Here is a 17,005-nt window from a genome sequence, read left to right on the forward strand (position 1 = left end):
TTATTTTTAGAGCATCCCTTGTTAGGCCCATGTAGCAGTAATAGAGTACACCTGGATGGATTTTGTTGCAAAGAACATAAAAGGGATGATGAGTAGAAGATCCACAATTGCTCTGTCAGAAAAAAGCACAAGAAAGAGGTGAAGCTCAACTTACTGCAAAGGGAACTCTGGAATCTGAATGGGTACAGCACTGATACTTAGAAGCCTCTTTGTGAAATGACTGTTAGATTCTAAATTCTACTTAGGAAAGTTTCTGAGTGAAGGGTAGCATAGTAGAGTGGAAAGGGGATGGATTTTGGAATTGACAGCTCTAGGTGAAAATCCTATAACACAACGAAGATGGTTTTACTTTCTAGGGCTCCTGGGGAGATTAATTAGCCTGCTTTTGTACGGTGCCAGATGTGCAGGTGCTCAGTAATTGGGAGCTTTATTGCCTCTAGGGTCAATCAATTTCAAAGAGGACCATATAGACCAGTCTGAGTGTGAGCAATTTTTTTTTAACAATCAGTTTTTAAGGATTGATCTCTCATCATGAACACTATAGCAGATTTTCTCAGTACCTTTTTTTGAGGATCTTTATAAGAGTAGATAGGTGTTTTTACTTGGGCAGTATAAGTTATTTGTGGGAAATTTGTAAAAGTCCCTGGAATGTTTAATGAAGAGAGAAATAAGAAAAAGAGAAGGGGTGAAGGGAGAAAAAAGCAGAAGCAGGAGGAGCTCTAGAAGTGATAGTAAAATATTTTATATCTCTATTTTAAAACTTAGGTAATTTCAAAAAAGACAAAAGGTATTCTACTGCAATAATAATAATAATAGTGATTGCCTTTGAAAGATGGGAGTATAAAAGATTTTTTCTGGCCTCTGTATTTTCTAAGCCTTTTACTGTGAGCAAGCATATATTGCCTTTATAACTAGAAAAAGCAAATAAAATAGGACCCTTATTAATTATTTTAGTATCATATGTCTTTTAATTGGTCTTTGAAAGAGTGATGTCTGAGGAGCTGGCTAATGGTCAGATATATACACATAGGATGTGAGCATCTTATAAATTCAAGTTCCAGCCTCAGAAATCACAGCCAGGGTCAACAGTACCTTACCTCCTCGGTGTTCAAAAAGGCACAGGGCAGTGTCTCTTGAGAGAGTCTAACTTAGTAAACACACATCTGATCTTTGAGAAAGTAAAGCTCTTTTCCATGAGGAGTCTGATGTTCTCTGAACTTTACCTAAATCCTCAAACATATGTTCTAGGGTGTAGGGCAAAGCCTTCATGGACTAGCCTCTGACAGCATTCTGGATCTCTGGGAACCTTAGTAAGCATGAGTGCACTTGACAAACCCTGACTGACACAAAGGCTGACACCCTGGCTCTGCACTATCTGCAGAACCAGTAGGAATGGCTGCAGGGGAACTTGTATCTCCAACAACTTTTACTGAAGGCAGTTATCTTTAAACAGACAGTCTGAGTCTTTCAATCAATAGGACTCTTCAGGACTAGAAAGTAGCCTTAGTACACCAGTAAATACTATGGTGCTTGAACACATTCATTAACATTTCCATACCAAAATAACTAAACAAATAGCCCATCATCTGGCTCACGTGGCTGAACCCAGGCACAACTGACTAGAATCATGAGTGAGTTCATTTGGATAGTACAGGGCAGACTGCCATATCTCTTCCCTTATATAATGCCCTCATTAGCTAGAAGGGTGCAGTGAGGCATAACCAAAGAAAACTTGATGTGTTTGGGAGGAATGTCAGATGAGGGACAGGTATTCCAGAAAAAAAGTGAGTTCTTATTTGTGAAATAAGAACAAAAGAAATTAAAGTGGTTAAGACTTTTGAGTAATGGTAATAAACCTCTGGGAATGTGTTGTAAGAAATCAGGAGACTCGGTTCTCTAAGAACTTTAGTCATAGATTGAGAAATCATGTATAATGGACAGAAAATAAGTGCAACTAAGAGTCTCTAAGAGTCAAGAAGCAGCAAAGTAAGTGAACAAAGGAGAGGAATATTTACAAGTTGTTGAAAATCCTTGTCTTTTCCATCTTTGTTTGTATCGACTTCCCTAGCTTGCCTTCCTAATTCTAGATAGCATCTCTTATACTTTTGGTAAATAAAGTGATGGAGCACTTGAATCAATGTGCAGAAACCAACCACTATGGAGTGAATCTCATGCCCTCACCCATTCATGTGTTGAAGCCCTAACCCCCAATGTGATTGTGTCTAGAAACAGGGCAGTTAGGAAGTGATGAAGGTTAACTGAGATCACAAGAGTAGGGTCCTAATCTAATAGAATTGTGGCTTTGTAAGAAGAAGAGCTGATTCTGCATGTGTATACATGGGGAAAGACCACCTGAGGCCACAGAATGCATCCATGTACAGCCCAAGGAGAGCCCTCACCAGACTCTGACCCTGCTGGACTTACTGGTTTCCTTCACTATAAGGAAACAAATTTCTTTTGTTCAAGTCGTATTTTGTTATGGCAGTCAGAGTTGACTAAAACACCAACATTGTTGTGGGTTGGGGGGCTTTGTTATTGTTTTAGTTTTCTTTCAATTACTATGGCAGATTCTTGGCTCAAAGGATTTTTTTTTAAATCAATCTCAGTTTTCACTTCATCTTAAAATTTCCTGACAGAAATGATATTTCCTGGCCATTTCCAATCACATGCGGTGATATTTTCCACTGGAGGAAATACAAAAGAAAAAAACAAACTCACTATGTGCCTTAAAGGGCCCATTTCTTTATACCCATCTATCTGTTTTATGTAAGGCCGTGTTTAGCCTTGAATGTAACCCCTCAGAATGGGATATTATCAATTTATCTCAAATCTACATCTTGAGTAATTCTATTTTGCTGTTTCTCAAGTTCATATAACAAAGGACTGAGCTATGCCAATGAATGTGGCAGAATGTGGGAGCTTCTATTCTATGATTAATAATGTGACTGCATTAATGAAACATTAAAAAGATCAACAGAATAAATACTGTTTTAGAACATTCAAAAACCACGTGCAAATTTTTTTAGGAAAGTATTTTTATTTTTTGTGTCTCAACAGATGAAATTTATAACCTTGTTTTCTGATAAGACAATTCAAACATACAAATCAATTACAACAATGTGCTTATCAGCTCCCCCCTCCCACCCTGTATTTTAAAGCAACTGACAGTTTTGAAGGACACCAAGACAATAGGGCTTAGCTAAACAATATGGCAATTAAAAATGGCCCTCTAAGAAAAGAATTACAATAGTTGTTGGGAAGAATTTGTCTTTTGAGCAAAGCAGACTGAATGAAAATAATCATCATGAACAGAGGAAGATTTTTATCTTCCCTTCTGATAAGAGAAAAGGGGATGTATGTTAAAACAATGGTACAGAAAGCTGGGGAGTCAGTCTGAAAACAACAGAAAGCCCTAGGCAAAAGTTTCTCCAATAAAATGCATCCCCTTGAAGATATCCATCCAAATTCTTATTTCATATTGAAATAAATAACTGTGTTGCCCACCCCCAGCACCAGGAAGCGAATAATGTCTGTTCTCCATTGTTAAAGTTAATTTTTCCAATCTAGCAACATTTAAAGAGAGGAGGATATGTTTTGAATTTTGTAGAAGTCAGTGATAGTGAAGATAAACCAATTAATAGACAATACCATTTTAGAGACTAACCATAAAGGGAGTAGAAATATCCTGGATGACCTGGGGCTCCCAGGGGAGAGGGGTTCAAACTCACAATTTTTTTTTTGAGTCACTCTAAATCCTGTAGCACCTTTGTAATAGGTTTCCAATTCTACATATCACTCCCTCATGCTTTCCACAGCCTCACAGCACCCTTGTGAGGTAGGTAGTGTTATGGTCATTTTGAAAGATGGGGATGCAGAGATGTTCCGTACTTTGCCCATAAAGAAACACGAATCCAGTAACAGAGCCTTAGGGACTCTTGCTCCAGACTCTTGTCTTTTTAATACATAACTATTCTGACTCCCTGAGAGTGGATCATTACAGCAGGTAGGTCCTTAATGCCAGACTCATGTCTGGCCAGGTGGACACCAAGGCCCATCTTTAAACCACATGGTTTGGATGATGGAGTGAAACAGAGTTTGTGAGCAATATGGAAACCAAAGGAGTTAATGGGGGTTAATGTTTGAACCACAATTTGAGAATGACTTTATTGATGTTACTATGATTATGAATACTTAGTAGATCTTGCATGATTCAATGAAAGAATGAAGGAGATTGTGCTTGGATAAGTGGAATATTTTCTGCATTTTTTAAAAAAATAAAACCTGGAGAAATCTGCTTTATAATTTCTAATCAGAGAAGGAAAGAATTAAGTAATTTCCTGAATTTTCCGTGGGTATTTATTTGAACTAAATATTGGCAGCATTTAAAAGTATATAAATACAAAAACATTTAAAATAATTTCCAGTATAGACTTTGTTTACTTATCAGTTTGGAATCTAAACCATGAAGGTCACTATTAGAGGCAGTGCAAGCTACATGAGCACCATCTATTTCCTTTGTAATTAAATGCTCTCATATATGTTTACTCATTGCCCTTTACTTGAAAAACCTCATATTCTGCAGCTCTTATCAAATGCTATTTTGAAGATATTGAATGACCTAAACAACATACTACTCTTCTCTGCACTTACCATCCGGGGGACAGTTTTTAGTTACTTTTCATTTCTGTGAACCCATTTTTTTTTTTTTTTTAACTCCAGAAGACTCAGGGCAGAAAACAGTGCTTTATATTGAAACCAACTCTGCATTAAACACTCGCTGCAGCTTTCTTATCGTAGTGCCATGGAGAGCTCTTGAGACCACTGAAGTACAGGCAACTGGCTTCTCCAGGTATTGCTAAAATAGAAGAGCTTATATAAATCAAGGTGGTGGAGTTGACTTGGTAATCTCTTTGCATTACACATTTGTTCTGTGCTCAGTGAATTTATTCCGGGTGAGGTGTTGGAACTGATACACTGTGAGACTTAAAAATCTCTGGATGCCATAGTATGGATTTGTGTCTGTGTGTATGTTTAAAGAAGTATTTGTTTAACTTTCATGAGAGCCCTGTATGTATATAATGGATGTAACCTATTAGTCTTTTGTACATCCAGCTAATAGCCCATGGCGAAAGGAATAGATTAGATGTAGTGAATTGCTTCTGTGCAACGGGACTAGCATGCTTGATCTCTCCTGCTAAGGAATAACATGACTAGTGAGACTCCAGTTAGAAAAAGGTTCACATAAATGTTACCTCATCCTTAGAGAGAGATTTGGTAAACAGATTTATCTCCTAATGTGACAATAAAAATTATAAAATTATTCACTATAACTTTTGCAATGACATACAAGATTTAGGTCTTTCAAAGAAGTTACCTATCTTGTACGTGCTGTTTTTCGTGGAGATTCTTGCTGGGTTTTCAAATCTCAGACCTTGACTTCTGGATGATTTAATTGTGTTTAGTTTATTGGTGGCTGAACAGAGCAGCAGATAGGCCATTTATTTTCCATCTGCCATTTCTTTTTCCTTATCTTTTCTGCAGATGGTACTTGGTAATATATAGTATATATGTGTATGTATATCTGGCATTAATATACTTGTATTATTTAGAGAGATTTATCGATATGTCCTGATTTACACAGTTCAGAGTACTATGAAATGAAACAATGCCTGCGTAAGGGATTTCTTTCTCAACCCAGGTTTTTTGATAAAGGGTCATAATTTTTGCATTTAGTTATTTATAAGGGTTGATGGAAGGCACCAGAGTGACAAGCCCTACAAGCCAATGTCTTCAGATTGTCCACCAGTCAATGGTAGAAATACTAGGTGGATTTCCACTCAGGCTTCTCCATCTTTGCCTTAACTTGGCTTTATTCCATATTAATCTTCATGCCCTGTGTTTTGGGTTGGACAATGAGGTAATTAAGAACATAGGGCTGTACAATAAGGTTATCCACCTTAAAGGGAGTGTGTAGGAACTCATAATTTTTATTTTGACTGTATCAAATAACACAGAAACAACAGCCAGCTAGCTGGAGCAGTATGCTTATGACTGAGGAAAATGAGAGAATCAAAACAAAAACACAAAATTATGATAAGATTTTAAATTTATGAAGTAGCACACGACCAAGAAGTCTTTCTAAGTACAGAAGCAGAAGCGAGATGCTGAGTTACAAGGATGCTTAGCTTTTGTTTAATAACAGGAATTCATTATATTCTTTCCTTCCCATAGTTTAAAAACAAGTCCTGCAGTATTGGGACCATCTTATCCCTGATCAGTTAAGATGCCTGGACTGGCTAACTTGTGATATTAGTTGGCAGAGATGTGTACAGAACACATTCAATACTATGTTTCTGGGAAATTATTGTTTAGTTGGACTAGTTTAGTGGTATAAAATTAAAATCCACTGTTGGAGATGTGACTGCTTCCCTAGCGGTTCCAGCATTACCAGGAAATCTCCAGGGAGAAGGAAGTTCCTGTCTGGTGGCAAGCTCTCCATTTGCAATTAAGGAATAGCAAAGCAACCTTTTCTGAATCTCTCACTAGCAGCTTTAGAATATGTGTTTGCCACTGCCTGGAGGGGAATCCCAGGCTTTCTTGTCATCTAATAATATGACTTGCAGGTTCCATTACTGTCAGCTTTCTGCTTCCTCCTCCAGTGGTGCCCCCTTCACTGGAAGGTATCAGATGAGCCATAGAGGCTGAAGATGATACTATAGCTGATGACAGCTACCTGAGCACATCTCCTAAAATCCATTCCCTAAGAGCCAGGGGAAAGAGAAAGCATCTTCACTCTCAGCAGAAAGAATGCACATGAGCAGTTTTAAAATTTTCAATGCATTCCCTCTTTAACATTAAACAACCTGCTCTTTCTCCTGTTACCAATGTGCTTGAAGACAAAAGATTTATCTTTTAAATTCTTTGTCTTTCTATTTTGCATGATGTCTTGAATCATGAAAATCTGGCAGAGTGAAAGCTAACTCAGAAAAAAATAGATGATGATGTTACACGTATGGCTTGCTGAACCCTTCCAAGTCGGACAATTTGCAAGTGATACAGGATTTATTTCTTCTAAAGTAGAATGTCTTTATTATGTGGTTGATATTGCATAGATTTCAATATACAGCAGGTCAAAACATGACCCTTTTGTAATTTTTCAGATAAAGAAACTGATAGCCCAGCCTCTGCTTCCTCTTTGAGTAGTCTCCACTCCACACTTAGAGCAGGATTCCAATGGACCTGCCTCTTCTGATAGTGTTGTAGATTATTTCATCAATCACTAAAGCAATTAAATAACTTCACGCTCCTTGTGAAGTTCACATAACCTATCTCTTTTAATAAGGAAATAGTTCCATGTGACTCCAATTGCCTTTTATTACATTTCATTTCTTAATAATACCCCAAAAGATTTGAGATGTCAGATGCTTAAGCCCTTTTCATCAGCAAAGAAAACATGTTTTCTAACTTTTTCACATGTTAATAAGTCAACTTGTTTTTACATGTTAAAAAATAAAAAAAACCAACAACATACCCACAACAATTACCCAATAACAGTCAATGAGACATAATCCTAAATCAATATATTTTGTCTTTAGCACTCATTTTTTTGAGACCAGAAACAAGCTATCAGGCATTTAAGAAAAATTTTGTTAGGTTGTTGGTTAGAAACTTCCAATCATGGGATATTCCCATAATAAGATTTTGATAAAAACATTAAAGAAAAATACAGACACGCATATTTTCTTTTCCTCCTGCTCAAACTTATCAGCTTTTAAAACAGTTACATCTTAAACACTTAAATCAAACCACCCTCCCCCACATATTTATATATGTATATATAAACAATAGCCTTTTAATTGGTTATGATTTGGGGCATTCCATACCTTATGGAGAAAACATGTGAAGACAGTTGTTTTGTGTGTGAAGTGACCAGGTATGTATGGTGCACCTGAATTTATAACTGGGAAGGAAAAGAGCATGATTTCTTCTAACCTATGCAATTCGTTCATGATTCAGCTTCAATCTCTCGCTGTCAGATATGTATGAGTTGGTATTTGTTGGACATACGTGGTTGTAAGGGATGAGAGAATTTTTTGCAAGTTTGAGTTAATCTGCTTGTTATTTATTGATTACATTGTAGATTGTATTGATTATATTGCAATGTAGATTAAAGATATTAAAGCAATTTAGAATAGGAGGTGTGCAATAAATGAAGAAAGTTATCAGGCAACCTAATTTCTGCTTTTTTTTCGCTTTTCCCTATTAGATCTGGTACAAAATCTTTGATCCATCTTCAATATGGACAGTTACCATTTGAACTTTATTGGAATCAGAATAGTTAACCAATTTAGAGAACATGAATTTGCATTTTTGTTTTCTTCTAATGGCTATTTAGCATATTAAACATAGAGGCTTCCTTAAAAAAAAAAAAAAAAGAAGTACTCTCTTGATTAATCCATCTCTTTTCTCATTCTGCTGAAGCTATAAATAAATCTTTCTATTTTAGGCTGGCATTATATCAACCCACCTGCTTCTGGAAGAGAAAAAATCAGATTCACTCAACCTGCAGATTGCTGTCAGCTTGTGATTATGTGAATGGTAAGTCTTAACTTTTAAAGTGTTATAGAAGATAGACTGGAGGGTTTTTTTTTTTAAAGCAATTTCCAGTTTAACAATTACCCAAGAATTTCCTCGTACCAATGAAAGAAGACTTATCCCTAGAAGAACACTCATTGATGAGGCATGACAGCAGCTCAGAGGTGGCGGAGGTTGAGCAGGCAGGCTGGAGAATGAAGGATGATTTCAACTGTGGTATCAGGAGAGACAGGAATACAAAGCTTCCCCCCCCTCCCCCCTCTCTCTGGGCTCTCTCTGGGGAATTAGCACAGTGGTTCCTCCTTATCCATGGTTGGTTTTGGTTTTTGATAGTTTCAGTTACCCAAGGTCAACCTTGGTCTGAAAATAGTGAACGAATATTTGTAGGGTGGTAGAACATGCATAGAAAGTGCACATCCCTATAGCTTTTATTACAGTATATTGTTATAATTGTTCTGTTTTATTATTAGCACTGTTAAACTTCTACTGAGCCTAGTTTATAAATTAAATTTTGTCAACAGGTACATATAGGAAAAAATAAACACAATACAGAGAGCATTCAATAGTGTGGCTTCAGGCATCCACTGGTAGGTATCTTGGAACCTATCTCTCAAGGATAAGGATATCTACTGTAGTCCCTGATAATTGCCTTCTTCCCATTCAGGACTTTTTCCAGGGAACTGGGGGTGGGGAAGGAGAAGGGGTATTAAAGACCTTGACAAATTAAAAGAGGACAATTGGGGTACATGTAAGCTTATCCTGATCTGATTTCCATATTTGGAAAGAAGAACATCAGCACCAGTCCTCTTAGAAAAATAAATCTTTAACATACATTTTAATCTTGTCTTTTGTTGTTGTTTTTTGCCAACATGTTACCATAGGCCATCTGTTGAAAAGCTCACGCAAGATAAGGAGTTTCCAGTCCTCATGGATTTTGAGAAAATATGCAACTCCTTTTGCTGCTCCAAAAACTGACTTCAGAATCGAAAACCTGCCATTCATTGTTGATTTACAACTGATTTTCTTAGCTAAACCTTGCAAACCTAGACTTAACAGCTCTTGGATCCAGTGTTCATTAGGCAAACCTCGCTAAAGATCACAGCTAACCAGCTCTCATTTCATCCTGCAGAACTATGTTGCAAAACTCTTTTCCCAGGAGTTACACTTTGCTGGAATACAAATGAGAAGGCTCTCTTGGAAATGGCTTTGAAGGGGAAAAGGATATTATCAGCAAGAGATGTCAAATGTTTGCCAAATAACAAGAAAACACCTCTGTTGCCTAACCAAAATATGAAATTCTAAATCAGTAAGTCAAATAATATTTCATCCCTTAAAGATTTTTGTATATACAAAGGCAGAATAACTCCAAAACTCTTCAATGAGAAAATATCAAGGGCTTTAGCCAAAAGAAGTTGAATAGAGCTCCCAAAGTCAATGGAGAGTTATCAATGGAAATAATCAGGCACATGATGGAGTAGTCTAATGAGGAATGTTAATTTCAATAATCAAGATGATAGATCTTTACCTAAGTACCAAGTAGGATGAATGGCTTTGGCCCTAAAGGTTTTGTGACCAGTTCACATGCCTCAAAATCCATTTGGAATTTCAAGTGAGGTATAGGTGGCCAGGACATAGAGGATAAAAATAGCTACCAATGAAAGTTTAAAAAAGAGCATAAGCTCTGATTCTTCATTTAGAAGATAACTATAAAAATTAGCAATAAAGGAGCTAGAGTAAAAGAGATCCCAGTGCCTCCTTCCATCGTTTCTTTGAATTCCTGATATTTTTGTCAGGGCTTAGCTTTAGAGGCTGAAAATGATCTTCTTCTTCTTCTTCTTCTTTTTTCATTTCCTAGGAAACCTCAAGACACATTCTGTGTTGCTGAACAGCTTCGGAGCACAGCCCCTGAAGATAAAACAAACGTCTTGACTCAGAGATGAAGGGAGACCCTGGAAGTATAAGATAATTTACATGGGGCTCTACTTACTTCATCTTCTTTTTCTGTATTTCTAATATAAAAAAATACATTTCTTCCTATTTGAATAATGGAAAGTGACAAAAGGCAGCCTTCAATGCAGGTGAGATTTAAATAGTCCTTTTTAAAAGAGTCACAAAAGATTGTCACTTCTGGAATCCTGGGAGAACTGAGAAAAAGAATTATTGGCAGAACAATGAGAAAATAATATAGCCTAAATACTGCAGAACACACCTGGAATGCCTTTGTACCACTGGAGAGTTGATGGTAAGCAACTTTTCTGAGAAAGTTGAGCAAAATCAGAGTTCTGACGAAGGACCTCAGGAACTAGGAAGTACGAGGTCTTAATGAGTCCTGGTTCACATTTTTCACATTTTGAGAATATTTGAAAAGCATGTGATTATAAATGCAATGAAGATGAAAACAGGCTAGAAGAGCAAGTATTATGAGAATTTGAAAAAGTAGAAATTCCCTACTAAGAACATAGTAAGCAAACTTGCTTCTCTTACTTTAAGTAATATGTATGTCAGACATTTGGGCCCATGCGTCAAGTCTCTTAGAACATTAGGGCTCTAGTCAGGGAATTTTTTTCTTTTATAGATTTAATGGGTACAGAAAGTAAATATTTCTCTGAAAAGGCTTACTTACATATAGAGTACTGATAAATCTAGAACAAAATGCCCAGCCAAACAACTGTATTTCTTCATAAATTATTTTGAAACAAACCCTCTAGGAAGAAAAATAACTCAGATATAATATCTAAAGGGGAAAAGTTGGCCCACGTGCTGGTCTAAGCAATTATTCTCTACCAGGATGTAGCAAAGGGTTAATCAGCAGCCATGAAGGAAAAAAAATCATGCAATCCCTTTGTAAAGCTGGATAATAAAGCCCCAGAGTTACAGTCAATGGAATGCCAGAGCTCTGCAGAAAAAGGAACCCAAGATTTGTACCAGTATTGAGAATATAGAAAAGTTAAGTGTCCATTCAGTTACTTATAAATTCATTGCAACAATGCTTCAGGCAGTAAAGTAGCCTTTTTTCCTGCAATATTGGTCAATGTACTTCCATGGTCTGAACACTTAGGCAGGTGGCATATATATTTGTTGTAGTTGAAGCCCAATTCAAACTATAATTTTACTCTTATTAGAAACATTGGACCTAGGAATATTTCAATGGAGTACTGGAATGTTGACCATTTGGGGTTCCATGAAACTAGGTTTTGAAGACCTTAACAGTTAATCAGGAAAAGAAATCCTTCAGGTTCAAATAAATTAATCCCTACCCCAGGTGAAAATTATTAAATATAATTCTTTTTATAGGCTTTATAGGGTATTTATTAGGCTTACATAGATGTTGGACCTCATTTGCCTAACTTTGTCCATGGGACTCTTTTTGGAAGAATGCTTAGTAATATTGTAACTGTTCTACAGATCAGAGTATGGAAATCCCTGAGAGAGTTCAATTTCTCTTCTTTGAATGGACTAATATCTAAATCTTCTCATCGATGGGCTACCTTTAATCCAATTTTATTTCATTCAGGTGTTTTATGGTCAGCTTTTGACAAAAAATAGCAGTCAAAATCACAAGACCTTTTATTAATTTTTTCAATGTTTTTGCTTGCATGCGCTAGTTTGTTAAGAATTTGCTTTATATCATGTTGCAAAATTAAAATTAAGTGGTTTCTCTTTTGGAAGACTACCCCTCCACTTTATTATTATTATTTTTTAATTTGAAAGGACCCACTGATTTTTAAGAGTTGAATTTTGATAGAACCCACAATCTGATTTATATTGTTAGCTCTAGTCAGGGAATTTTTGTCACAAATGGAAAAAGAATTTCTAAGATTTTTTATGATCACTAGGAAAGCCAATGAAATATGACTCAAACAGGTAATTCTTCAGTCTTTCTATCTCATTCCACCCTTTATTAAAAGAGAAATGGGTATTACTGTGTTGCTATCCAATTGGAAAAACAATTTCTGAACTTGATACTTTTGGTGTGGGGGGTTCAGTTTAACTTTATTGAAGTTCCTCAAAATTTCAAATACTGAAAAAAAAATCCAGACCTTTGAAAGTCAGACCCCCCAGCTGACATGTTAAGTGGGAAATCCTAGAGAACTTTGCCAGCTCACGTGCAATTCAAACAGGGACCTTGCTTCGGATTCATCTTAAAATATTAAAATGTGGAAATTTCCAATTTGTTAATACTGATCTGACATTTCACAAATAGTCTATATTCAATGGCTTCTAAGATCCTATGAATATATGTTTTGAAAGTCATTCATTCAACATTTATCTAAATGGAACTATACTTCCTTTAAATAGATCACTGGTGGGAATGACATGATCCTATTTTTAAAAAACGGAAATGTTTGAGTAACAATCATTAATACAACTGAACTGGCAAATATCCTTAGATCAGGAAATAAAAGAATCAGCACAGTTTCACATATATAATCTTAGTTTTTCCTTAGTGGAGAAAAAAATGTTTTCCAATCCACCTTGTATTTTCTCACCTCTAAAAATAAACAGATCCCTCTTGTCTACACAAGATTATTTTTTGAAAATCTACTTGTTAGGGAAGCAGGGTGAAACTCTGAAGTTGTCAAGGTAATGTGATGTGTATGGTATTTGGATAGAGAACATCATAGTGGCAGTGGCTGGATGTTCCCTTTAAAGTAGCAGTCCAGCCTTCACGCAGCAATCACATTTTAAGCAGATCTTTAGTTGCATGACCATCATGTTATGCATGGATCACCTTGGTTTATGTTGGCATTGGAAAAGACCTCCTTACCCAGAGAGCTTTTGAACAACAGAACTATTGATCTCAGCTACTGGTAAATATTACCCAATGATTTTATATAATCTTTACTTCCTCTTTCATTTTCTATTCATTAGCAGTGACTGGTGAAAGTAAAATCAAGGGGTGGTTAAATGGATTATTTTCATTAATAACACCTACCTTGCATTTTACAGGTACATCTGGTGGCACACCACCTTGTGGAGAAAGCAAGGGCATTGTTACAGTAAACTGGTCCAGTGTGATATTACAAGTATAAAAAATATTCCATTCTGTATCAAAACTAGGCACATGCCTTTATTTATAGTAACAGAAGTTAACAGAGTTGAGCAGTTTTGCCTTGGGTCCTGTTTGTTGGCATCCTACATCAGACAAACACATCTCTCAACACATCTCCGCCATAACTCCAGGGATCTAGTCTCAGGCTTATCTGTAGGTAGAGGAAGGTGAAATCACACTTGGATCTATAGTGGTGAGTAACTAAAAGCACAACCTCTCATTCATATTGCTTTAAAACATATACAGCATATATGTTTAAAAAAAAGTAAAGAATATATTGATCTTTTTGGTGCTGAACCAACAATATGGTATGATGCAAGGCTTTTAACAAATGATAATCATAGATACAAATTTTTCTGTAGATTATGTTTTAGACAAATGTGTCTTTTTAATAAGTAAATCCTACACTGTAGGTTGTTCTTATTTTTTCATTTGTTTTTGCAGTGGTAGAAAATGCTGAATAATTGTCCATGAGCATGAGCCAAAGGTTCAGGTTCATTACTGAGATCCCCAGAATGCCAATATTTGCAATGCAAACAATTAGTATCCCACCATGTGAAGGGTTCTGACATATGCCTGCCTGCCTCTAGATGGAGAGGCTCCATAAGAAGTCCTCCTATTTCCATGGACCCTGCATTGACACAGGGGCAGCTGTACAAAGCTGCCCTCTTAACTTAGTGATTTACCGTGCCAGACTCTTACTGATTACCAACAATAACAGAGACAGTAGTGTGAGTGGTAGACCCTCAAATCATTTTCATGTTGAACCTCCTGGGTCCAGCCACTTCCCCTTCCACAACAGCACCATTGTTTTTTCGGGGCACATACTCAAGGTCAATGCTGTTTTTGTGCTTGCCTTTCCCTCGGCTCCACACAAAGAGGAGGAGAAAACAAAATAAAACCACTCCCAGGAATGTGAAACAGCCCATGGCTGTGGATACCAGTATTGTTTTAAGGTCCAGGGAAAAAGTATTGGCATTGGTGCCATTGGAAATGGTGTCATTGGAGTCAGTCATGTACATAGGGGTCCTGTTTGCGTAAAGAAAGCGGTCTGAGGCAAACCCTTTCACAGTCAAGGAGGCTGTGAAGGTGTCATTCCCAGCGGCATTGCTAGCGATGCAAACATACAGCCCACTGTCCTGATCCTGGGCAAAGCGGATTTCTAGGGTGCCATCGCCCAGCACAGTAGCTCTTCCATTGGACTTGGTAGTGATAAAACGCCTTCGGGGTGTCACCCAGGAAATCGCAGGCTGTGGGTCTCCATCGGCACTGCATTCTAACTGGACTGTCTGCCCTTCATCCACTAGCAGATGCTGCAGCTTCTTTTCACGGATTTTGGGTTTTTTGCAGGTAAAGTAAAAAGAAAGGGCAGTGCTGTGAAAATCCTTAAATGACCTCTCACGGATAGTGTCTGGGCCAGCACACATGGGCTGCTGGCCACCAAACTGTAAGGTGGGCTGTCGCTGCAGGATCCAAAGGAGACGGCAGTCACAGGCCAGTGGGTTGTTATTAATGCTCAAGACCTCCAAAGCCCTAGGGGAGGAGAAGACATTCTCTTCCAAAGTTTCCAGCAGGTTCTGAGATACATTGAGCACGCGAAGAAAGCGGAGCCCTTGGAAGGAGTGGGGTTCAATGGTGCGGAGCTGGGCCCCTACTATATGAAGCTCTTGAAGGCGGATCAGGTCAGAGAACATGCCTGCTTCAATAGTGCTGATGGGATTGTAGGAGAGGTTAAGGTGTGTCAGGTATACCAGGTGTTTAAAGGCAAGGAAGGGTACAGTGGACAGATTGGTGTTAGTAATGGAAAGGGATGTGAGGTTGAGGCCATAGAGGCTATTGGCAGGCATCATATCCAGTAAAGGCCAATAGTCAATCTCTAGGTGTTTCAGGTGGAATAATCTTTTAAAGGCATACACAGGCATATTGTTGATATTCAGATGCTTCAGATGGAGGCTGATGAGGCTGCGGAGGTGGGAAAGGGCTTCTGTTGGTACTGCTGTTAGGTTGCACTTCTCCAGGGTGAGCTGCTCCAAGCTGAGAAGCCCGCTGAAGGCCCTGTGTGATATATAAACCAAATCATTGTCCCCTACTTCTAGAGACTTTAGGTTATGCAGATCCTGAAACATGTAGTCCAGTAAAATGACGATCTTATTCTCACTAATGTCCAGCTTAGTGAGGTTGGACAGTCCTGTGAATACTCCTAAAGGAACCAACTTCAGGCGATTGCCTTTCAGACGGAGGGAACGCAGGTTAAAGAGATTGTTAAATGCTCCTGGTTCCACATTGGCGATGACGTTGTCGCTCAAGTCTATCTCCTCTAGAAGTGGGTATGATATGAATTCTTCGGGGTTGACGCTTTTCAACCTGTTTTTGCTCAGGTCCAAGATTTTGGTCTCGATGGGAATACCCTCTGGGATGGCAATCAACCGCCTTCTATGGCAGCTAACAGATTTGTTCTGGGCAGAGCACTCACAGCGAGCAGGGCAGCCAATGGTGGATCCCATGAAGATTAACACCACAGCCAGACCCAGGAATGGCTGCCAGCATGATACGGCCGTGTGAAGCATGACTCCACTTCTTAGTCTACACCTTGGTCACAGGCCTGCATGGATGGGGCAGAAGAGGGAAGAGAAGTTAAGGTATGGCACAGACAGGTGAAGGGGCATACATAAGGCAGCAAGTATAATGGAAAGAACACTGGAGTTGGAATCAGTCAGATCTAGGATGATATCTGAGGGCTGCCATTCTTATCTGCATGATCTTGGATAAGATCACTCTATAGACTTCAGTGTTCTTAGCTACAGAATGGGGATAATGGAGGTAGTAATTCATTGTTGTAGTTTCCTGGAGTTATTATGATAAGTTCAGTGTTTGACAACTATGAAGAGACAAATTCAGTGTCTGACACAGACTATGAGGCCAGACAGTATGCAATTCACACTCAACGACTCTACCTTGAATTCAAATGAGAGGTCAGTGACTAAGAGGAAACCAGTTCTGAGTGAATGAGTGCCTATACCTCTAATGTTTAGGATATTTTCTACCATTCAAAATAAAACTAATAGAAGTTCCATTCAACACCAAGTCCCAGCATCCAATATACAAAGAAAGTTAAAGCCAGTGCAAGATTTCAAGATTATTTTTATTCATTCATATATATTTCTATTAAAAATGAACTTTGTCTTTTAAGGTAAACCTTTGCCAGAATTCAGTGAATTCTCATTTATTAAGGCATTCTGCATTTGCCTGCATTATCTCTCTGTATAGTTTTTCTGTTTCTTATAAAAAGATGAGATAGAATTGAGTTATCATAATGGATCTGGTAAATGTGCTTCCTTTATGATTTGGGATTAAATA

The 17,005-nt window shown here is 37.8% G+C and overlaps 1 protein-coding gene across 1 annotated transcript; it reads right to left on the minus strand.

The window, feature by feature from the left end:
• Positions 1-14,284: 14,284 nt before the first annotated feature.
• On the minus strand, positions 14,285-16,215 carry Lingo2 (leucine rich repeat and Ig domain containing 2). Its single transcript, XM_027931088.3, has one exon. The coding sequence runs from the start codon at positions 16,213-16,215 to the stop codon at positions 14,395-14,397; it is 1,821 nt and encodes a 606-aa protein (XP_027786889.1). The 3' UTR covers positions 14,285-14,394.
• Positions 16,216-17,005: the final 790 nt, after the last annotated feature.

The sequence above is a fragment of the Marmota flaviventris genome, chromosome 13 (genome assembly GCF_047511675.1).
Source record: "Marmota flaviventris isolate mMarFla1 chromosome 13, mMarFla1.hap1, whole genome shotgun sequence".
Classification (NCBI taxonomy): domain Eukaryota; kingdom Metazoa; phylum Chordata; class Mammalia; order Rodentia; family Sciuridae; genus Marmota; species Marmota flaviventris.